This window comes from Dermacentor silvarum, chromosome 2, assembly GCF_013339745.2.
Source record: "Dermacentor silvarum isolate Dsil-2018 chromosome 2, BIME_Dsil_1.4, whole genome shotgun sequence".
Taxonomy (NCBI): domain Eukaryota; kingdom Metazoa; phylum Arthropoda; class Arachnida; order Ixodida; family Ixodidae; genus Dermacentor; species Dermacentor silvarum.
This window is the reverse complement of record NC_051155.1, coordinates 176,522,906-176,541,145: the sequence shown is the minus strand read 5'-3', so window position 1 is coordinate 176,541,145 and position 18,240 is coordinate 176,522,906. Positions and strand designations below refer to the sequence as shown.

Genomic DNA, 18,240 nt, shown 5'->3' with positions numbered 1-18,240 from the left:
AAATAAAGGTGTTCATTTCACAAACATGCTCTCTTAGTCTGTTTCATTAGTATTCGGGCATATGCGAATCCCACTAATCTTTAATCCCACTAGGCTTTTATCTTTAAGATGTAAAAATGTGAGCTCACGTGCTGTCGAAGAATTGGTAAAAAACGTGCTCGCGGTGTGCATAATGTTATAGTGTAGAGGAGTTAGACTGGAGTATTTGGTGTGACAACGCACAAGGCGTGAGCAATATTGCCAAAGGTCAAGAACGTCAGAGACCATGATTGAAGACGAGAAGTTCTTTATCGTCTTCTCCTATTAGCAATGCCTTTGGCATTTCGGTCCAAGCCACAGCATGACAATACTTTGGTACCTACCGATCAATGCGACAACGAAACACACAATTGATAGCAGTCTGTGAGTGCCAGTGCTGGCTAGAATATGTGAAGGCAAGGCTACACATACACCCGTAAGCAGCCAAGAATTTTGGTGGCGGTGAACAAATCAATTAGTAGAACAGTGAATGCGTCATTCGAAGCTGTGAATACAGCTTCCACTGGTAGTAGGTTGGCTTTTGGTACTCTTTCATATATTTCACCGTCATTCACAGTATTGACGTCTGATTCAATGCTCAGAGCCACCTACGTGCTATATTATCGGTTCAGTGCATCTTCTTGTGCGAAAATATACCCTAGAAAAACGAAACAAAAATGTCCAAAGCACCGAGTAGAGGTAACACTCTCACTTGAACGGAGAAAGACAACCAATTTTACTTTATCAGAAACGTTCATTGTCTTAATATGCGTACTTAATATGCTTAATATGTACGCGTACGCGCATTATGTGTACTAAAACTAAGCAAATCTGTTTGAGAAATTAAGAAACATGATTTAGTTCCATACTAACACGCTCCGCCTGTTCGTTTATATTTGAGATCTTTTATCCAAGGGTACAGGATGCAGTAAGTAAATATGTTTCCCATAACAAGACGTGAAACACGAATGCGTGAACTCTATTGTTCCCCCAGCTTCAGGTGTTGTGCAAGTTCGCCTGTATCATTGCATAGTCATGCAGGCTAAAAGCCACACCGTGCCATAATAATATTACAGTGCTCAGATCTTTCCTTTTCTCTTTCTTTTTTGTATGTCACATGGCGTCTTCGTACCTGCAGTACCATCGCTCCATGACCATCTTCTCCCTCGTGCTGCACTCGCTGTCAGTAGTCGTCCTGGTGCCCGCCATCATCATATTCTCCGTCTACAAGTGCGTTCCTTCCATATGCTTTATAAGTTTCTTGCTTTGTTCTCACTATGTCTTGCGTAACCTGCACGAGTATCGTTCAGCACTAACACGGTGGCCCTGTGCTCGTAGACTTTTTCCTGATCGCTTTCAAAGATATAATTGATAGTGTGTCTCGCTTGGCCCCGGCCGAAATCGAAAGTGCTGGATGAAAGATAGCAAAAATATGCTAGTTGAGTTTTTTTCATAACACAGACGCATAGTGGATTCAAGGCTGAGGCACAAAGTACATAAAAAGTAGGCGAAGCCACGGTGCTTTGGTGTCTGTATACTTCTACCCTATGTCCTAGGACGGAATCCCCCATGTATTGCGATGGAATTAAGCTGTTTACAGAGACTCTTTCTGACAGCATCATTTCTATTCGCCGGGCTGTGGGCTGTATTGACAGTGCGAGGCCGTGGATAAGTCACGACTACTTCCAAGCTGTTGGTCTCAATAGAGCAAAGCATCGCGCTTGCCTTAGCAGTATAAGACGACTACATTGCTTACGATCATGAATCATCTAATTAATTTTTTCTGCGTACTGCGGGGAGATGCCCTGACCGATAAATATCTGTGTCCGGGGCTCAATAGAACATTTTAGGCTCACTCCACGTAAGAGGATGGAAAGATAACGCAATGGTGGTGCGGCAATGTAGCAAGCGTAGTGTCTGGAGTTGTGGTGACCGAGTAAGAAGTGAATTCTTAGTGCACTATTATCTTGTTCTATTTTAACATTATTGAGTAGCGTGACCTACAGTGACCGACCCTGCTGTGCGTGACCTGTACTGTGTTTGTTGTGCTTTATTCTTTCAGATTTGTCATCTTGTTCTTTTTTCCTCTTACCTCCCCTTCTTCCTATCTTCAATTTCAGTCTTTCTGTCTCCTCCTTTCTGAAGAGTAAGCAGGCGTTGTGCCCCTTCCGGTGACAATCGCCAGCCTGCTCCTCACTTGCCCTTTTCTGTGAAGTGTATATATCTTAAATAATAATAATAATAATAATAATAATAATAATAATAATAATAATAATAATAATAATAGTAGTAATAATAATAATAATAATAATAATATAATAATAATAATAATAATAATAATAATAATCTCCTGAAACAGTTGTGCTTTACGTGGCAGTTTTCTTGCCTTCCCGTCTTTGTTCCTCTTTCGTCGTCGCAAATGCGTTTCATAAAGCTCACTACCGTACATGCGACGCCCGTGGCAAGCCAGTCGCAACGGTGCTGTGACATTTCCTTCTTTCCTTTCTTCTTTTTCTTTCTTTATTTGTTGTACACAAATTATGACTTTCATATCCTATTACTATTCAATGCTCTAGGCAAATAGAAAGTTTGAGTATCCAATCTCGGCCTAATGGACACTCATCATTATCGCAAAGCATAATGCACGACACTAAACAATGCCTGCTCTCCGAGCAGAAGTTACATTTTAAGCGCGTTGAGAGCATCGTTGATAGTCAAACCTAGTCGAAATTTAACTCAGAACTTGTCACTAACGAGTTCGGCTGTATCAGTTAATTGCCACTCGTTACAACCGGAATATGATGATTGTGACGAAATGAAGAAGATGGTAAAGAAGCGCATTGTTCAGTGCTTCAATAGCTTACCTAACGACTACTAGATTCAGGAGATATTCAATTATTCAAGACTTCTTGAACCCAGCTGTAGCTAATTTCTCAGTATATCGACACCTCCTATTCCCTTGGCCCAAAAATTCCTTTCACACCAGAAAATCTGAAGTCATCTTTACACGATTACGTTGTCGGGTACCAATATTAAACTTCTATCGTCACAGGGCTGGTCTGGTGCCCTCCCCTCTGTGCCCATTCTGTGGAGAAGATGAAACAATAGATCATTTTTTCATATTCTGCCGCCGTTTTTCTTCTTTAAAAAATATTCTAGAATCAAAATTTACACATTTTGGTTTAAGCTTTTCTATTCTAAACATCCTTTCTGTAGGAGCCTCCTCTCTTGGAAAGTGCCACAGGGATATTTGCTCAGCCGTGGAGGAATTTATAAGGGCTTCAAATAGATTTTCTTGAATTCTTAAATATTTTATTTTTGTTCATTTTCTCCAGTTAGCTTTACCGATTTTAGTATTTAAAAAGATTGCCTAATTTCATCCAAATCTTGGCCAATCCCCCGCAGTGGGTATGCGCCATCAGATAAGGCATACCATACCATACCATTCAGTGCCAGATTTTTTTCACGATCGCAAGACGACTCATCCCATCCCCCGTTCCCCCTACCCGTATAAGCAAGCAAACAAAAATTATTCTCAAAAATGGGCATCGTCTCCTGCGTTTGGCCGGGGATATATATAGCTTTACCGCCCTCATTTTGATTCAGCACACTACGAATCTCCGCAATAAGAGGTAACGTTAGTGGCACCGTTTTGAGAACACGTTTCCTTGGCGACTTTTCGAGAATCGCAGAAGCAGCCGTGTAGCATTTGGAATATATGATGAACATGATCGTAACAGAGATCCGCCGTGCGTCGTGACACCTTGAAAAGGACAAACATAGACACGCAGGCGAGTTATGCGTGACTAGTGACAAGTTTCAGTTTATCAGCTTTGGTTAATTTGGGATCCTCTTTAACACAAATATCTCCGCTAATACAATGTTATATAATGGTCGCACAAAGCAGGCAGAACAAAAAGGCAGCACACCTGTACGCCCTTCAATTTTATGGCGAACATAGTTCGATCGAACGTTCCAATCAAAATTTCAGTTGCCTCTAATTTGATCAGATACCTTAAAATGTTGCCAATATGTGACTGGTCCGTTTGAAACCTTTCTCGCGTGTATCACTTTGGAGTGCTTGTCAAGGAAATTTTACAAGTGCGGTAATTCCTCCACCCGCTTCCACACAACATTGACCATAATGTGAATGTACAAATTTAAAACATTAGGATCGCACTAAAGTTTATCTCGGATGCGTACATAATTCATCCAGGGTAACGGGATAAATTGTGTGTTTTTCGCAAAACATTTATAACGCACCGGATCGTTTGCATACGTAATTTACTGCTAAATCCGTAATTAGTCCATGCACATTGAACTTATAAACAAGGTGCCGTGTTTAGTTCACCGAGGACACTGGAGAAATCGACTATGAACCTGGTATAATGCGTAAGAAAGGAAGAGAGAAAACGAGTGTCCAGTAATTTTTTGCAACGCTTCTAATTAGATCATGGGTGTTATAATATCAACAGACATTGCACTTAAGATGACCTCCATTTCGACCAAATATAAACTTGGAGTCATGTAGAGTTATTTCGGGACTACGGAAGAATAGCTGATAATGGCCGTATGGCACTTTTCAACACTTGCTTAGGCATTTCATTTTTCGAAAACGCTGTATTTGATCGACATACACACAACTTCGTCCTAAGATTAGTTATAGCGTTCCCCGCATGTTTACTATTTTAATCTCAGTGGCGTTTGTAGTTATGCCAAGTCGGTGGGCTAAATTGCGCGCCGTTCGTAAAACACAGTCATAACGCTCCGGTGCAATTGCATACGTAATTTGTTGCAAGAGCCGCAATTAAATCACACACTTTGAGCTGTGCCTACATATTACCCATAACTTGTCCTTTATTTCTGCCAAGTATAAACACGGTGTTCCCATAGAACACTGGGGATTGACTACGAACCTGGTGTAGCGCAAAGAAATTGGAAAAATATAACGGTGCTGTAAACATTTGCAGCGGTTCTAATTAAACCAGGAACATGAAACTTTCGCCCAACAAGTCTCATCTAACATTCCACATATTCCCTTAGTTTTCACTTATTGTTCTGCATATTTCTTCAAGACTCTCGGAAACATTGGGTGGTATGATACTCTGGAACTACTGTACAAGCAATCTTCTACAATAGCTGTAATTACCTTAGGCAGAATAAATAATTATGGTTATTCATTCCTCACATGCTACTACTTCAGCGAAATATAAAATGTGCATTTTAAAATATGCCGAGGACACCGGGAAAAGCATCTGCATGCCTCGTTTAACGCATGGAAATTGGTAGAAAGCATTCAGTATTCGTAGGATATAATTAATCTACACCCTTTAAACTTTCAGTACAAGTTACCCATAGAGTGGCCCTTATTTTCTTCAACTATTAAATCTTTGCCGCTTTATCACCTTTCAGGGGAACGGTAACTTTGTAAGAATTTCATATAACACCTCTGAACAGGTTGAGAATGACGGTTTAGCAATTTTCAGTCAACCCTTAAATAACACACACTTCAAGATTGCCCTGTATATAATTCCTTGCATTCCCCACACTTTCTCAAGATAAGTACTTCGTGAGCGAACAATTTTAAAGAGAACTGATGAAAACATGCTTTAATGTTTTCGTCAACGCGCCGTAGCAGTCTCGCTGTAAAAAGTTAAAAAGATGTAAAGGAGAATGAACAGCTGCTATAATAGCAGCTTCACGACATTTCTGCTCCGTATATTTTCGTGCGGTGTCAAGAAATTGTGAAGGAAAATAGATGTGACTATCAACCCCAGGAAGAGAAAAAATACACAAGTAGTATAAACATACAACATACACGCAATTACACGTTAATGATATTTGTACAAATTCTCAACAAAGAAAGAATAAAACAATCTTACTCTTAAATCATTAAAACGGTGGAAACAAGTTTAAACAGAAAGAACATAAAAACGCAGTAAAGCTGGACATAGCTCACCTGCGTGAATGGCAGGCGAGCTAAGTTTTCAACCCCATGAAACAGCCAATACGAATTTCTATTTTAGTTTCTTATTGATTTCAGGGTACCTGTCCTTGGACCAAAACTCAAATGGTGCTGGCATTGCTGCGGTAACATTAATTCGCACAAAAAAGCCAACTACGATATATCTAAAAACGTGTTCTGTACCTACATTAAAACTGAAATATTTCTACCGCTTTTTATTTAGCCTTTTCGTTTTTCAAGGACAAATGATAAGGAAAGCATTCTCATTAAAAATGAGCTTACCTCACCAACACTGTTGACACGCGGTACCTTTTGGGGTAGACAAAGCAATGTGTACTTTTCTTTGCTCATTTGAAAGGCAACATATGTCCGTAGTTTGGGACCCTCCTCAGAATGGTAATGCAATTGTCATCGTACACTTTCACAGGTAGTAAAACACATTATATTCTCTGTTAATCAAAGCATACACTATAAGTGAATGCGCACCCAGGGCTGATTAAATTGCACACAATATCGCATGGTCTCTTGTAATAAATATAGGTCATTTTTGCAAGCAAAACCCAGTCTTTTAACTGCAGGCAGTAATTTTTTTCACCTTTTTCTCAGTGAATTCGATTAAAAGTGCAACGTTTTTCTAGAAATAGCGGATGATAAATTTTTTTCGTGTTTCGAAAACGGGGCCTCATTCGCCATGCCAGCGTAAAATCTTAATTATTATTATTTCTACCACTACAGGCTCTTGTATTGTCTTTCTCTCCTGCGACCTCAGGCAGCTGCAGGTTCACCGCATTGCCCTGCACAAGAACTTCTGCGTTGCCATGGTGCTGTACGACATCAGCGTGATCCTGGTGGACTCCGTCTTCATCTTGGACCACGTGAACGAGGAGAAGAACATACGCGTCAACGAGAACCCGGTACTGTGGGCATTGTAATTTCATTTGCAACAGGTATACCTTAAGCTCAATTATCGTACGGGTATTCTAACGACATTTTATCGGAGTGTTCATCCTTGTTTCTTTTTTTCTGAACAGGAAGTCTTGAATCAAGATATCGTCTTGCGTAGAGCGGTAAAGTCTTCAAAAAGGATCAATCTGTAAATAATTCGGTAACGCCGACAATATCTTGGTGCCAGAAATGTCAGTGTACAGACAATAATAATGACAAAAAAGAACGTTATGCCAAGTATTGCAGAACATATTGAATGCGCACGTTCTTTTTTTTTCGTTTTTCGGGTCCCACGTGCTGTTTCTTTCCTAATTTCCAAAAGTGCTGCTAACTGCAGGATACATCATCTCTTGACACTCTGTCAGCCCCCCTTTACTGTAGCTGTTACTGCTTTGTATGATCATATATCCACGAACCAACCAAACAATCAGGTGTGATGTTCCGAGGTTGCAAACAATGGCATCTAATGTCTTATCGAAGAACCTTTAAACCCTTGCCAGCACCAAAATTAGTTAGTGCTTTTTTGTTTTAATTAAGTTAGCTAGCGGTAATGTAAATCTCCATTTTTGGTATATATTAACCGCTTTTGGCGCAAGGTAGAGATATCAGGCAATGTTCAGAGGCCAGTATGCTGGTGTTTCACTTCAACAATAATATTGTATTGCAGTTAAATACGCACAGGGTAACGTCATAATGTTGCGGTTTAATGCTGCAGATATGTTGCCTGTTTTTTTTTTTAACGCGGGCGTTTTTCTGTAGAATAAACTGCATAAGGGTTCAATTATTTCTCATGTAATGCTAAAATAATACTCCTATCTGAAATTATATTGAGAAATACACAACTCAAGATTCTTATTCTGTCGTAACGTGCATTTTCGTGCAGAACCTATGCAAGGTTCTCTACACTCTCTCTCGCTACTTCCGGTTGTGCCAGTATGCCTGGATGTTCTGCGAGGGCTTCTACCTGCATAGGCTCATCACGTCGGCCTTCGCGGAGCAGAAATCGCTTCTGGTCTTTTACGTCATCGGCTGGGGTGAGAAATAGTAAAAAAATTATCAAGATTTGTTTTCTTTACTGCACTCGTCATGGTTTCTAAGTGTTTCTACGGGATATTCACTACAAGTTCTGGGGAAAATATGGCGCATCAATAAACTATATGCGAAACCCGCAACTCTGCTCCTGCACACGCTTAATTTCACCTTACCATGAAGCCTGACTTTGATTTAAAATTGTAATTAAGGTATTAACGCGTGAGCTGGTAACATCATTCCTGCCGCCATAAGTTCCCCGCACCTTCTAAGCTTTCAAAATACATGACTCGGCTTTAACAGTGCTACTAGCTGGAAAGCGATCATATCTTAGCTAGGACACGTTGGATGTCACAGGGGTCACGTTTAGTGATAGCCAAATTATAGAATTCTTGTGTAACTATACAAAAGTTTCTTCGGTAGTGTTGTATATCAGAAATCATGACGTAAGCACTCACGCATGATACTTGTAAATCTGTGTACGTATATTACCGTATAAGCTAATAGCTCGCACATTAGCAGGAAGTATCAACTTGCTATTTTTGGTGGTATAAAATACAATGTGATATAGTGCAGCCGCAACTTGAAGTTTGTGATGAAGTGTTAATCGTAGAGCAAATTCTTTAACAGGTCGCTTCTAGGAATCTTTGTGTGTACTTGCCTTTATAATTTGACATTTTGACGTCTGCATATGTCTTCTGTTTTCTTATGTTCATGTGAACTAAGTTGATGTGCCTCTTTGGGACTCCTTTTACTATTATTGACGTATTTATATTTGCTAATACCCCTTTGTGCTTGCGCATAGAGAACCCCCTGTGCATACGCGGCTTAATTTACTGTGCAGTATGCTATTCAATTAATTTTTCTTATGTATTTATCTTGCTTGTAAAGGATTGGTCGCTGCCACTTGCAAACAGCAACATATCCGGACGATAATACATTAGAAAAGTAGTTACTCGCGAATTCAAGCACCTGACTTACTGGCCTCACATCATGAAGATCTCCCTTGTTAAAGCAAGTTAGCACCTGACTAGTCACATCGGGAAACGCAGTTCACTTGTCAGGGATGGTGTGTTGAGATGCTTGTGAGCTTCCGAAAAATGTGTTCCCGGCTTTCTAAAAGGGGCTGGTGGCTCAAAGCATTGGCACCACTGTCGTCTGTTACGTCAGTGGCAGAAGCATTATTGAACAGCACACAGTGCCTGTTGTACTTCTGCATTCACCGTTGCCTTGGCAATCTGCATGCACGTATTGAAAACGTGCAGAAAACGAATTCTTTCTTCGAATCCAGGTTGCCCCGCAATATTCGTCGCCATGAATGCAGCCCTGCGAGCCCTGCGAACCGGCCACCCGTAAGTTGATGATGCAACATGGCTGTTCTCTTCCGTTCTTATTGAACGCGTCTTCTTTTTTTCTTTTTTCGAATACCATATTCGCTCACATAATGAACCTACCTTTTTCGCCAGAAAAGGTGACGTCAATTTGGGGAGGGGGGGAAGGTTCTTTAAGGGGTAGAAAATGTTTCGACAGTACTTTTTGAAGGAGTTGAAGTTTGTAAATTTATTGGCACAGAACCCGAGCAACCACAAAAAAATTGTGCACTACGATAATTGTACGATAATCTTCCATGTAAGCGAGTAACCTGAACGCTTCCAGAAAGCTATTCGCTTTAATAAAGTGCCTCTTCTGTACTTCGTATATCTGATAAACTTGTCATTTTTTGCACACTGTGACGCACTCGCACTACAAATTTCCAGTTAGATATCTTCAGTGAGTTAAGTCCGCGTATAATGCTATAAAGAAATGCGTTAACGATGGTCCATGGGATCGAGCCTTTGTCTTCTGACACAGGAGCCCAATGCTCTAATTGAAGTCGCGATTTGAAAACTCTGGCGTGTGCGTCAAGTGCCAGTTACTCGTGTTCTTCGCACGTAACAATTGGCGCTTAGAAAAGCTTGGTTAGGCTGGGCTTTTTTCAGGATCGGCCCACGAGAAGATGTGTTAGACGGTATTGGCTTAGAGTTGGGCCCACGAAAACAGGTACAAGGAACGAAAACTTCTCTGATGAGTCGAATAACTTGCTATTCCCTTTAAATGTCGTAGCGAAATGGGGAATAGCTGCATGGTTTCAACGAAAGCGCGTGATCGGCAAGTTGTGAATGGTCATGTTGCCAGTGTTTAGCATCCGTATGCTTCAAAAGTTGTTAGCTGTGTATACGGCTGGATCCGACGATCTTGCGATGGTCGCTGGCGCCAGCGAATCACTCCGTGATAACGATGGTGAATAGGGGCTCGTTGAAGGTGCTCAAGTGCACGTTTTCTTACTAGAGGTAAAAAAACAATTAATCAATAACAAAGGTTGGTTCATTATGCAAGTAAATGCGTTATGCACGTGCCTGCTTTCGCAACATATTCGGCGTCCCTTGTTGTTAGTTCTGTAGAGCCCGGAAAGTTAATAACGTCCCATTAACGGTCTGGCAACTGGACTTGTCCGCACTGCGTGCAATGTATGTATGAGTGGTGAACCATATTAGATTATTTTTCTACATGGTACTCGACATGTTACGTGAACCTCATCGCCTGTAGCAGACTGCCTTGACGGAGTTTTTCACAAAAGAAGCAAACAATCAAATAGTGCATAGCAAGAAAAAACCGCAAGCTAATTGGCAATTGCATAACTGTTACATTAGTGTAAGTATATATATATATATATATATATATATATATATATATATATATATAAGTAGAGGGAGCAATATCGCGAAATACCATGACTGAAAGCGATACCCTCGATAAAGCGTATTCAAAAGCAATATTAGGCCAATGACATGACGGGCTGCCCCGTTTTTTATTATATACTGTCGTCGGTGGACGAACACTTATTCCACACGGCCTTCTTATTATTAGATAGAATAAACGCTTATTAGATAGAATAAAAAACGCAGATAGCGTGCTTTTGACGTTATCGTTTGTGATATTCATGCTACTCAGCATGCAGCACAGCAGAGCAGAAAGACTGAGCCTCTGGCCTCATACGGGGCAGCTAAACTTCTGTTTATTCCCATTCTTAAAGCCATGTACAGGACAAGCAACATTGTCCCCGCAATAACTACAAGCTACGTAGCTTTTAGTACTATGGTACTGGATTATGTTTTCAAGACATTTTCTCCACAGCGAAGCATAAGCAGCTTTGTGATAACTTATATAATCATTACGAAACTTAGTTTTGTTTAGTTCTTCCTTGACTCCATCACAGCGTTGCTGGCTAGAGGAATGTGCTCTAGGTCAACCCCTCTGCATTTCATATTATTACCCTTTTCACTCTCTTTCTATCTCTCTATTCCATTGTGATTAAAAAAAAAACTTTTAAACCTACCTGTGTCGGCTAGCGAATCAATAGAGATTGTGTCTTATTTTACTTAGTTTACAGGTCATTGTGTTCAAAAGCTGACACACTTCTGCAGTCAGTAAAAATCGTATAGTAGTTTTGCTGCGTTACGTTCTGCCTCGCTCACGTGACCGGCTATATGGCGAAGTTTGGCTATTGTGTTCGCGAGTGGCGACTTATAATTGACTAAGCGTATTGAAGCTCTGATATGATCATTTCTTCCTCTAATACAAACAGCGGAAAGGTGAAGCAAAGGCAAAAAAGTGTTTTACCGCTTTTCACATTTTGCTGCATCCGCACATCACAACGGACACATGCAGCTTTTTAATACAAAGAAAACATGCAATACAAAATATTACAGAAATAAGTATATAGATAGAGACTCGTATTGCACAATATCAAATGGTTAATTTACTGAAATAATGTAAGCATTTCGTACCATGCATGGAGATAACAAAAAGTTTACAACCGGGCTAGAGTGTAACAAAATCCCTCTTTTCCATACCTGGTCAAAAACAAGAACCGTATATTAGCTCGCTCTAATACTTTGCTTCTTCAGCAGTTAAAACCTGCATTGTTTCCTTTTTAGATGTGTTTCTACTAGTGTCGAATTGGAACATATTTGTTAATTGGTTGTGTTGTCTGAAAGAATAATAATCGTTCTGCTATTTCTCCTCGCTCTGAACTTTTCTAATGTTTTATTTTTTTCACACAGCCTAACACAAATCACTTTGCCATCTGAATCACTTTGCCAGGCAAATCTGAAAAGCTCCTGCAGTTACGTTCAAAAAACAATTATTCCATATGCTTTCAGGTACATCGATGTCGTTACTTTCAAAATACTCGACAAAATACTCCCCCCCCCCCCCCCCCCCCCTTAGCCACAATACACTGGCCCCGGCTCTTCTTCCATTGCTCCAAGCATCCTTGGAAGCCCTCATTTGTTAAGCGCTTCAGCAACAGTGAATTAGTTGCCTTTCAAAGTGTCACCTCACCAAAATGCCACCCTTGAGCGCCAGTTACAATTTGGAAAAAAAGTCCCAAAAGGCCAGAACTCACGAGTAGGCACGGTGTTTCAGCACAATGACAGAGCTGCATGCCAAAAACCACGCACTATCAATAGAGTGCGCAGGGACATTATAACGTGGTGCTGAATCCTGCGCTATTCTTTCGACAAACTTGGTATCAGGCAGCGCACACTATCTTTCAGACGCTTCAGGACCTCGGCGTAGAACGCTGCACTGACATTTTCACCTTCAGACCCAGATCCGTAGTGTTCAAATTTCATTTCAGTAAAAAAAGAAAGGAAGATCAACGTGACTGATTTTCGCTTTGCTCCTTCCGCGTGCTTTCTGCGTCGGTTTTCTTTTTTTCCACTCCTTGCTCTGTGACTTTAGCTGGACGTCGCATTCGCAAATCCAAGTTTCGTCCCTCGTGACGACCCTTTGGAAGAATTCATCACTGTAGTCTGAATTTTTGCAGTAAGTGTTCACCGCAACGTTTGCTCGATAGCCAGCAGTTTCGGCATCATCTCTGCGCAAACTTTGACAATTTCGCAATTTTCATTCAAAATCCGGTGAACGGATGACTTTCCCATACGATGTGCCTCGGTGCTATCATTATAACATTCATTAGGCGGTCACTGAATATGAAATAATGCACACAATCAGCGTTTTCCCCTTCGCACGAGGTGGAGGGACATCCTGATCTTGCATCGTCCGTGTGGTTTTCAGTCTTCCCCAAAACGCCGCACCCACTTGAACACAGTTCTATCCATAAGGGAATCCTTTTCATAGGCACTTTGCAGCATTTGAAAGAATTTCTGCACCATCCGTGCCCAATTTCACGGTAAAAATGGTATTGATTCTTTGTTCCCTCTGTTCGTCGATCTTAATTCCGACTAAAACTAAAAATTAAGCGCAGAAAAAGTACACGCACAAAATTATACCTTATCATAAAGCCGTCCAGCTCATATTGCGTTTAAACAGGTCCTTTCGTGTCCAGAGAGGGACAGAGAGCGGCGCTGCTACACCCATTCCCACTTTTTTTTGCTTTTGGGACAGACCTCGTACTATAGCTTGTGCAGTTGTATTTGGTAAAATAGATGGAAATAATATGTCTAAGTTATTTTCAACATAATGTATATAGGTCAACAGACTTGTCTAGAACACACTCCTGAGGGCCAAAGCAGCCTCCAAAGCTTATAAGCCGGCCACCATGTCGAGAGAAATCAAAGGAAACTGTAAATGTAGTCACGCAACCTCACATACAGCCGATTTTGTGCCAGATGTCATCTTCAGATTCGCCAGCGCAGTCCTGAGAACGTGATTCGCGCTTTCTGGAGAAATGTGTTCACCTCCGTGCATCGCAAATGCAGGAGTTGTTTTATGTAGGTTGTCAATACTGCCCTGATAATTTTATATCAGCACAGATTTTTTTATAAAAATTGGCAGTTTGTTATTATTCCTTGCATCTTTGTTACGGATACCAAGACAACCTCAAGTGAGCCTTTATTACAAGACATATTTGTCCATGCTTCTTCTCTTCAGTCCCTTGAGTACCAATTACCAATGCTTCAGTATCCAATAAAATTCTTACAACTACACAAACAGTAGCACAGTATTCAACTGAATGAGTAATAAATATTTTCACGTGCGTTTGTGCCCTTAATGTTCCTATGCTTCATGAACGTGCTCATTCCTTCCCTCTGCGGAAACTGAATTAGGATAAGCAAAGTGACATCGCCATTTCTCCATCTGTTTTACATAATTTTACTTTCTGGTGAAACTGCGACATCTTTTGTCACCCGTTTAAATAACTATGTTCTGTTCGTTTTCACATCCCTACAGAAAAACTTCCAGGTAAGTACTCGGAGGCAAGAATTTCAGTATATGGGCTGGCTTCCTTACTGCGTTGTGCTTGACGTGCTTGGCGCTGCGCCTGTGTCCGTCTGCTGGCGTTCTTAAACGAACGTGGGACGGTGCATTTAGTCCTGTGGCGGCTGGGGTGTGACATCACTATACCTGCCAGCTAGGCTAACGTTTCTTCATTCCCGTAATATGATCCTCTTCGTACGTAAAGTCTACTGAAGCTTGTCCTGAATGTGTTGAATTCATGGCTTGTATTGAATCCCATTGGGCTTAGTGCAACTCTTTAAGTACACTTCTAGGAGAGTGCCTTTCAGGAGCTTCTAAGTGATTCTCAGGCATTCTTGGACGCTCTCTGCTAACATTCATGGCTTGCAGTGCCATTTCACGGACAATTTTCAGTATTCAGTATATCTACGTACATTTACCACTTCTATAATGAATACCTATTAACGGTAGGTTCAGTTGAAGCTGCTAAGCGAAAAAAAGGAAAGCTTGTACGTTAATAGATTCCTGCTGAATTTCACACATGTTTACGTCTTCGTGTGCACAATAAACCCTACACGGAATAAGTGCGATAAGAAAAAGGTTATCGCCGAACACAATTACGGAGCTTTTGCTGCTTTAACAAATAATAATATTAATGCAACGCATTCTTTGCCTCATACTTGACACTTACAATGGGTTGTAGGTTCCTGGGTTCCTGTCTCACCTCTTCAATCAAAAAAACATATTCGTGGCTCTGTTATCGCAAACGCCAGAGGCCAGCGGAACTGGGGAAAGCCTGGTAAAGTAGTGGCAAACCACCCACTTAGTCTAACTTTTGCTGGGCTTCCCCCATCTCCGCTGGTCTCTGGTGTTTGGGATAACACAGCCACGCATAATTTTTTCCACTAAGATGAGGAGGACCACCAAAGCGAGGGCCCATTAGAACCGTTAGTCCCAAGTCATTGCATATTGTGAAAGTTCCTGAGCACCCCCAACCCAGGATCTTCCAGATGTTTCCTGACGCTCAGGATTTCTTCGCGATGTTCTGCGTAGTATCGCGATCAATTCAACCGGCCACGTTCAGTAGCCGTCCGGATCTTCATTTCTTCGCCTACGCGAACTCTCGGCTTCCCTCACTTTAAACTCGGGAGGCTTCTGCGACGCTTGGTTTCAGTTTCACTAGCTCTCGCTTCAGTCTTTCGGAAGCAACTAGTGTCCAGTTTTCTGGTCGCAACCTGCAGAGCCGCCGCCAGAAGCATCGGCTGCAGTCACGGACACTGGGCGCGTTCGGCGTCGGCCGGCTGCAGCTCTGCGCATCCCACTACCACATGCCTCACTCCTCCTCTCCACCTCGCATCCGCTATGCTGCGCGATGCTATCTTTATACTCTGCTTTCACTCTCCCTCAGCTCCCTCTCCCCAGCTCGTCGAAGCTGCGGACGAGGGAATGATCATTATAGCGAGGTTCTGAAATTCTGGTGTAAAAATTAGGCAAACTCAACTCTAGTTGACACCTACCTAATGCGAATTATGCTTGGTTTGGTATAGAATGGTTGCTATGAATCATATGTGTTCCTCGGCGAACGGTTACTACTGTTGCGACGGGTGTATCCTACACGTCTGTGTGACCTTGTAAACTGACACACACACACACACACACACACACACACACACACACACATATATATATATATATATATATATATATATATATATATATATATATATATATATACGCATGTACGTCTCTACAAATCCGCAAGCGCCTAGGGCGGAGCGAGCAGTAGACCGTTCCGGGAGCAACTAAAGCAGTGGGGCCACACTCGAGTGCCCGGCCTTTGATGCAAAGCTGGTTCTCAAGAAGCGCCTTGATGCAATCGTTAATTATGCATTTGTACGAACATTATTTCGTGGTACAAAACTCTCAATTCGGGCCGAACTCATCTACGATGACTAGCCAACCCGCTGTCTTTCTCTTTGCTGGCTGCTTCCTACTGGCTGCTCGGGAAAGCGGCCAGATCGTCAATACACGACAAAAACAGAGTTGGCTTGGAAAAGAATGCTTCGCATTTAGACTAGATTACGTACCCAGTGGTGAAATGAAACCAATATTCGCCTGAACATAAATTGGATGGTCTACCGGCAGCCCACAAGCGTATGCATGTGTTGCTCGTGCCAACACCAAGTAAGGCGATTTGCTCGAGGCGTGAGCCACGTTGCATAGCAACGATTTCCTTTGAGAGCGCGTATGTGCGTCGCATACGCAGGAGTGGAAAGCGCGAATAATGACCAACGTTGTCACTGTGCCTCGCGTGCGTAGCATTGCACAGGAGCAATTCGCTTATGAAAGCGAGAGCGCCAGTTTCCCCCAGGTTACACCACCTTTGGAATCGACGAAGTTCGTAGCAGAACATGCTGTAATGTGTTTTACACCGAAGCTGTTAATGGCTAGGTTCCCCAGGCTCGTGTCCGCGTGTAAAAAAAAAAAGTCGCAGTTTCGCCCGAAAGGCGAAACATCAATTGCGATAGCAAATTAGTAGAGAGCTATTCGGAGTAGGGATAGTAGTTTTATCGGCTGCATACACTTTGACACATCCGCTTACTAAGTGAATTAACAAGTGTGGTGTCAGCGCGCACAAGCAAACATGATCAGATCACACTGAATGACCGCAGACAACGACTGTCAAAACAGTGGCAGCAATCGCAGCCGCCGCAGCGGGCAAGGTTCGTGCGGTCTATCGCTTCAAACGAAACTGAGCGGCGGATGCACAGCGCATACAAAGGTCAGAGCCGTGTGGAGATAAGAGACCGTTCGGGCGACGGCCACAGCCGGGCAAAGTACGAACGGAGTTGTTGGCAGAGTAAAAGCTGCACCCCTCCCCCTCCCTCCCGCGCTGCCTTCCAGCTTTCTTGCTTTCGCGTGGGAGATTGAGTGGCAAGTTCCCCTTACGCCCGATTGCAAGATACGCCTTTGGTGCCGGAGCACAGCGTCACCCCGCCTCCCTCCCATACCCTCACGGCCTTTCGCGCGATGTTCGGGTTTGCTTTCGGCCGTGCGTTCGCTCTCCGTGATAGCGCGCACGTACCCCGCGCGCTTTCGCTCGCGCATACGGCGCGCGGCGACGATTTTATCGCCCAGAGAATCTATACGGAACCTCACAGCGACGGCGACGCCGACGGCAGAAATCCGGTTGAAGTGTCCATATAATTGCTATCGCAATGAAACTATCATCAGCAAAGCTTTGGCTCCATGTGCGTGGTGGTTTCCTGTCAGTTGTGCCTTAGCACATGTGTCAAAACGGATGATGGATCGCCCATTGTTACACCCCTCACCACCGCTGATGCCTCTTTCACAAGTGTCGCAATACTCGGCGGCGGCACGTACCACAAATCCTTGTCCCCTTTGTCTCGTGACGTAGAGATTGCGCTAGCACTGGTATCATCAGTTGCCGTTTGGACTCGACTCGCTATGTGACGGGCGCCCATATAACCACATCTTCCGGGATCCTGACGTGAGGATCCTGATGATGCCGTGCAGTGCGCCGCGGCTAAGAATGCTGTGGTTCGTACGCTAGTCTATGACGATGAGGCGGACTTGGCTCAGCAAACTAACTATACTCGCGGACAACTTTTTGTGGAAATGAAGGGAAAGCTACGGAGACAAAGCGCTCACAAGTGAGAGCGCTTCTGAAAAGAATCCCGCGTTTTAATTCACGTTGGTTTAGGCTGGGGAAGAGAAAACATACACGGCTTATTCAGCAGCAGTTACATAAGACAGAACACAACACTGAGTGTAAAAGTTTGCTTATCTTGCGGCTTTTCCCTTCCGCGTCTGGGCAAACGCGAAACAGTCGCACGTGGAAGCTGCGTCGATTTATTGTCTGTTCTGAGCAACCAAAAGCACTGTCAAACGCTGCTGGACTACTTGGCGCGGTAACACACATGTGCAGCATCCGTGCGCCCGTAGCTTTCCCGTCATTGCCAGAGAAAGTTCTCCCCGAGTGTACTTGGCCATTGCGCCGGACGAAAACAACACGCCGG

General features: G+C 42.7%; 1 protein-coding gene across 2 annotated transcripts in view; it reads left to right on the top strand.

The window, feature by feature from the left end:
• Positions 1–18,240, top strand: part of LOC119442192 (calcitonin gene-related peptide type 1 receptor-like) — a 55,359-nt gene that overhangs the window by 15,771 nt on the left and 21,348 nt on the right. For both annotated transcript variants that reach the window (XR_007465674.1, XM_049661952.1), the window contains exons 5-8: positions 1,157–1,248; positions 6,753–6,897; positions 7,812–7,962; positions 9,249–9,309. Coding sequence is in view for 1 of the 2 variants with exons in the window: in XM_049661952.1 (XP_049517909.1) it covers positions 1,157–1,248; positions 6,753–6,897; positions 7,812–7,962; positions 9,249–9,309 (449 nt within the window). In the remaining variant the exon portion in view is untranslated. The remainder of the gene's footprint in view (positions 1–1,156; positions 1,249–6,752; positions 6,898–7,811; positions 7,963–9,248; positions 9,310–18,240) is intronic.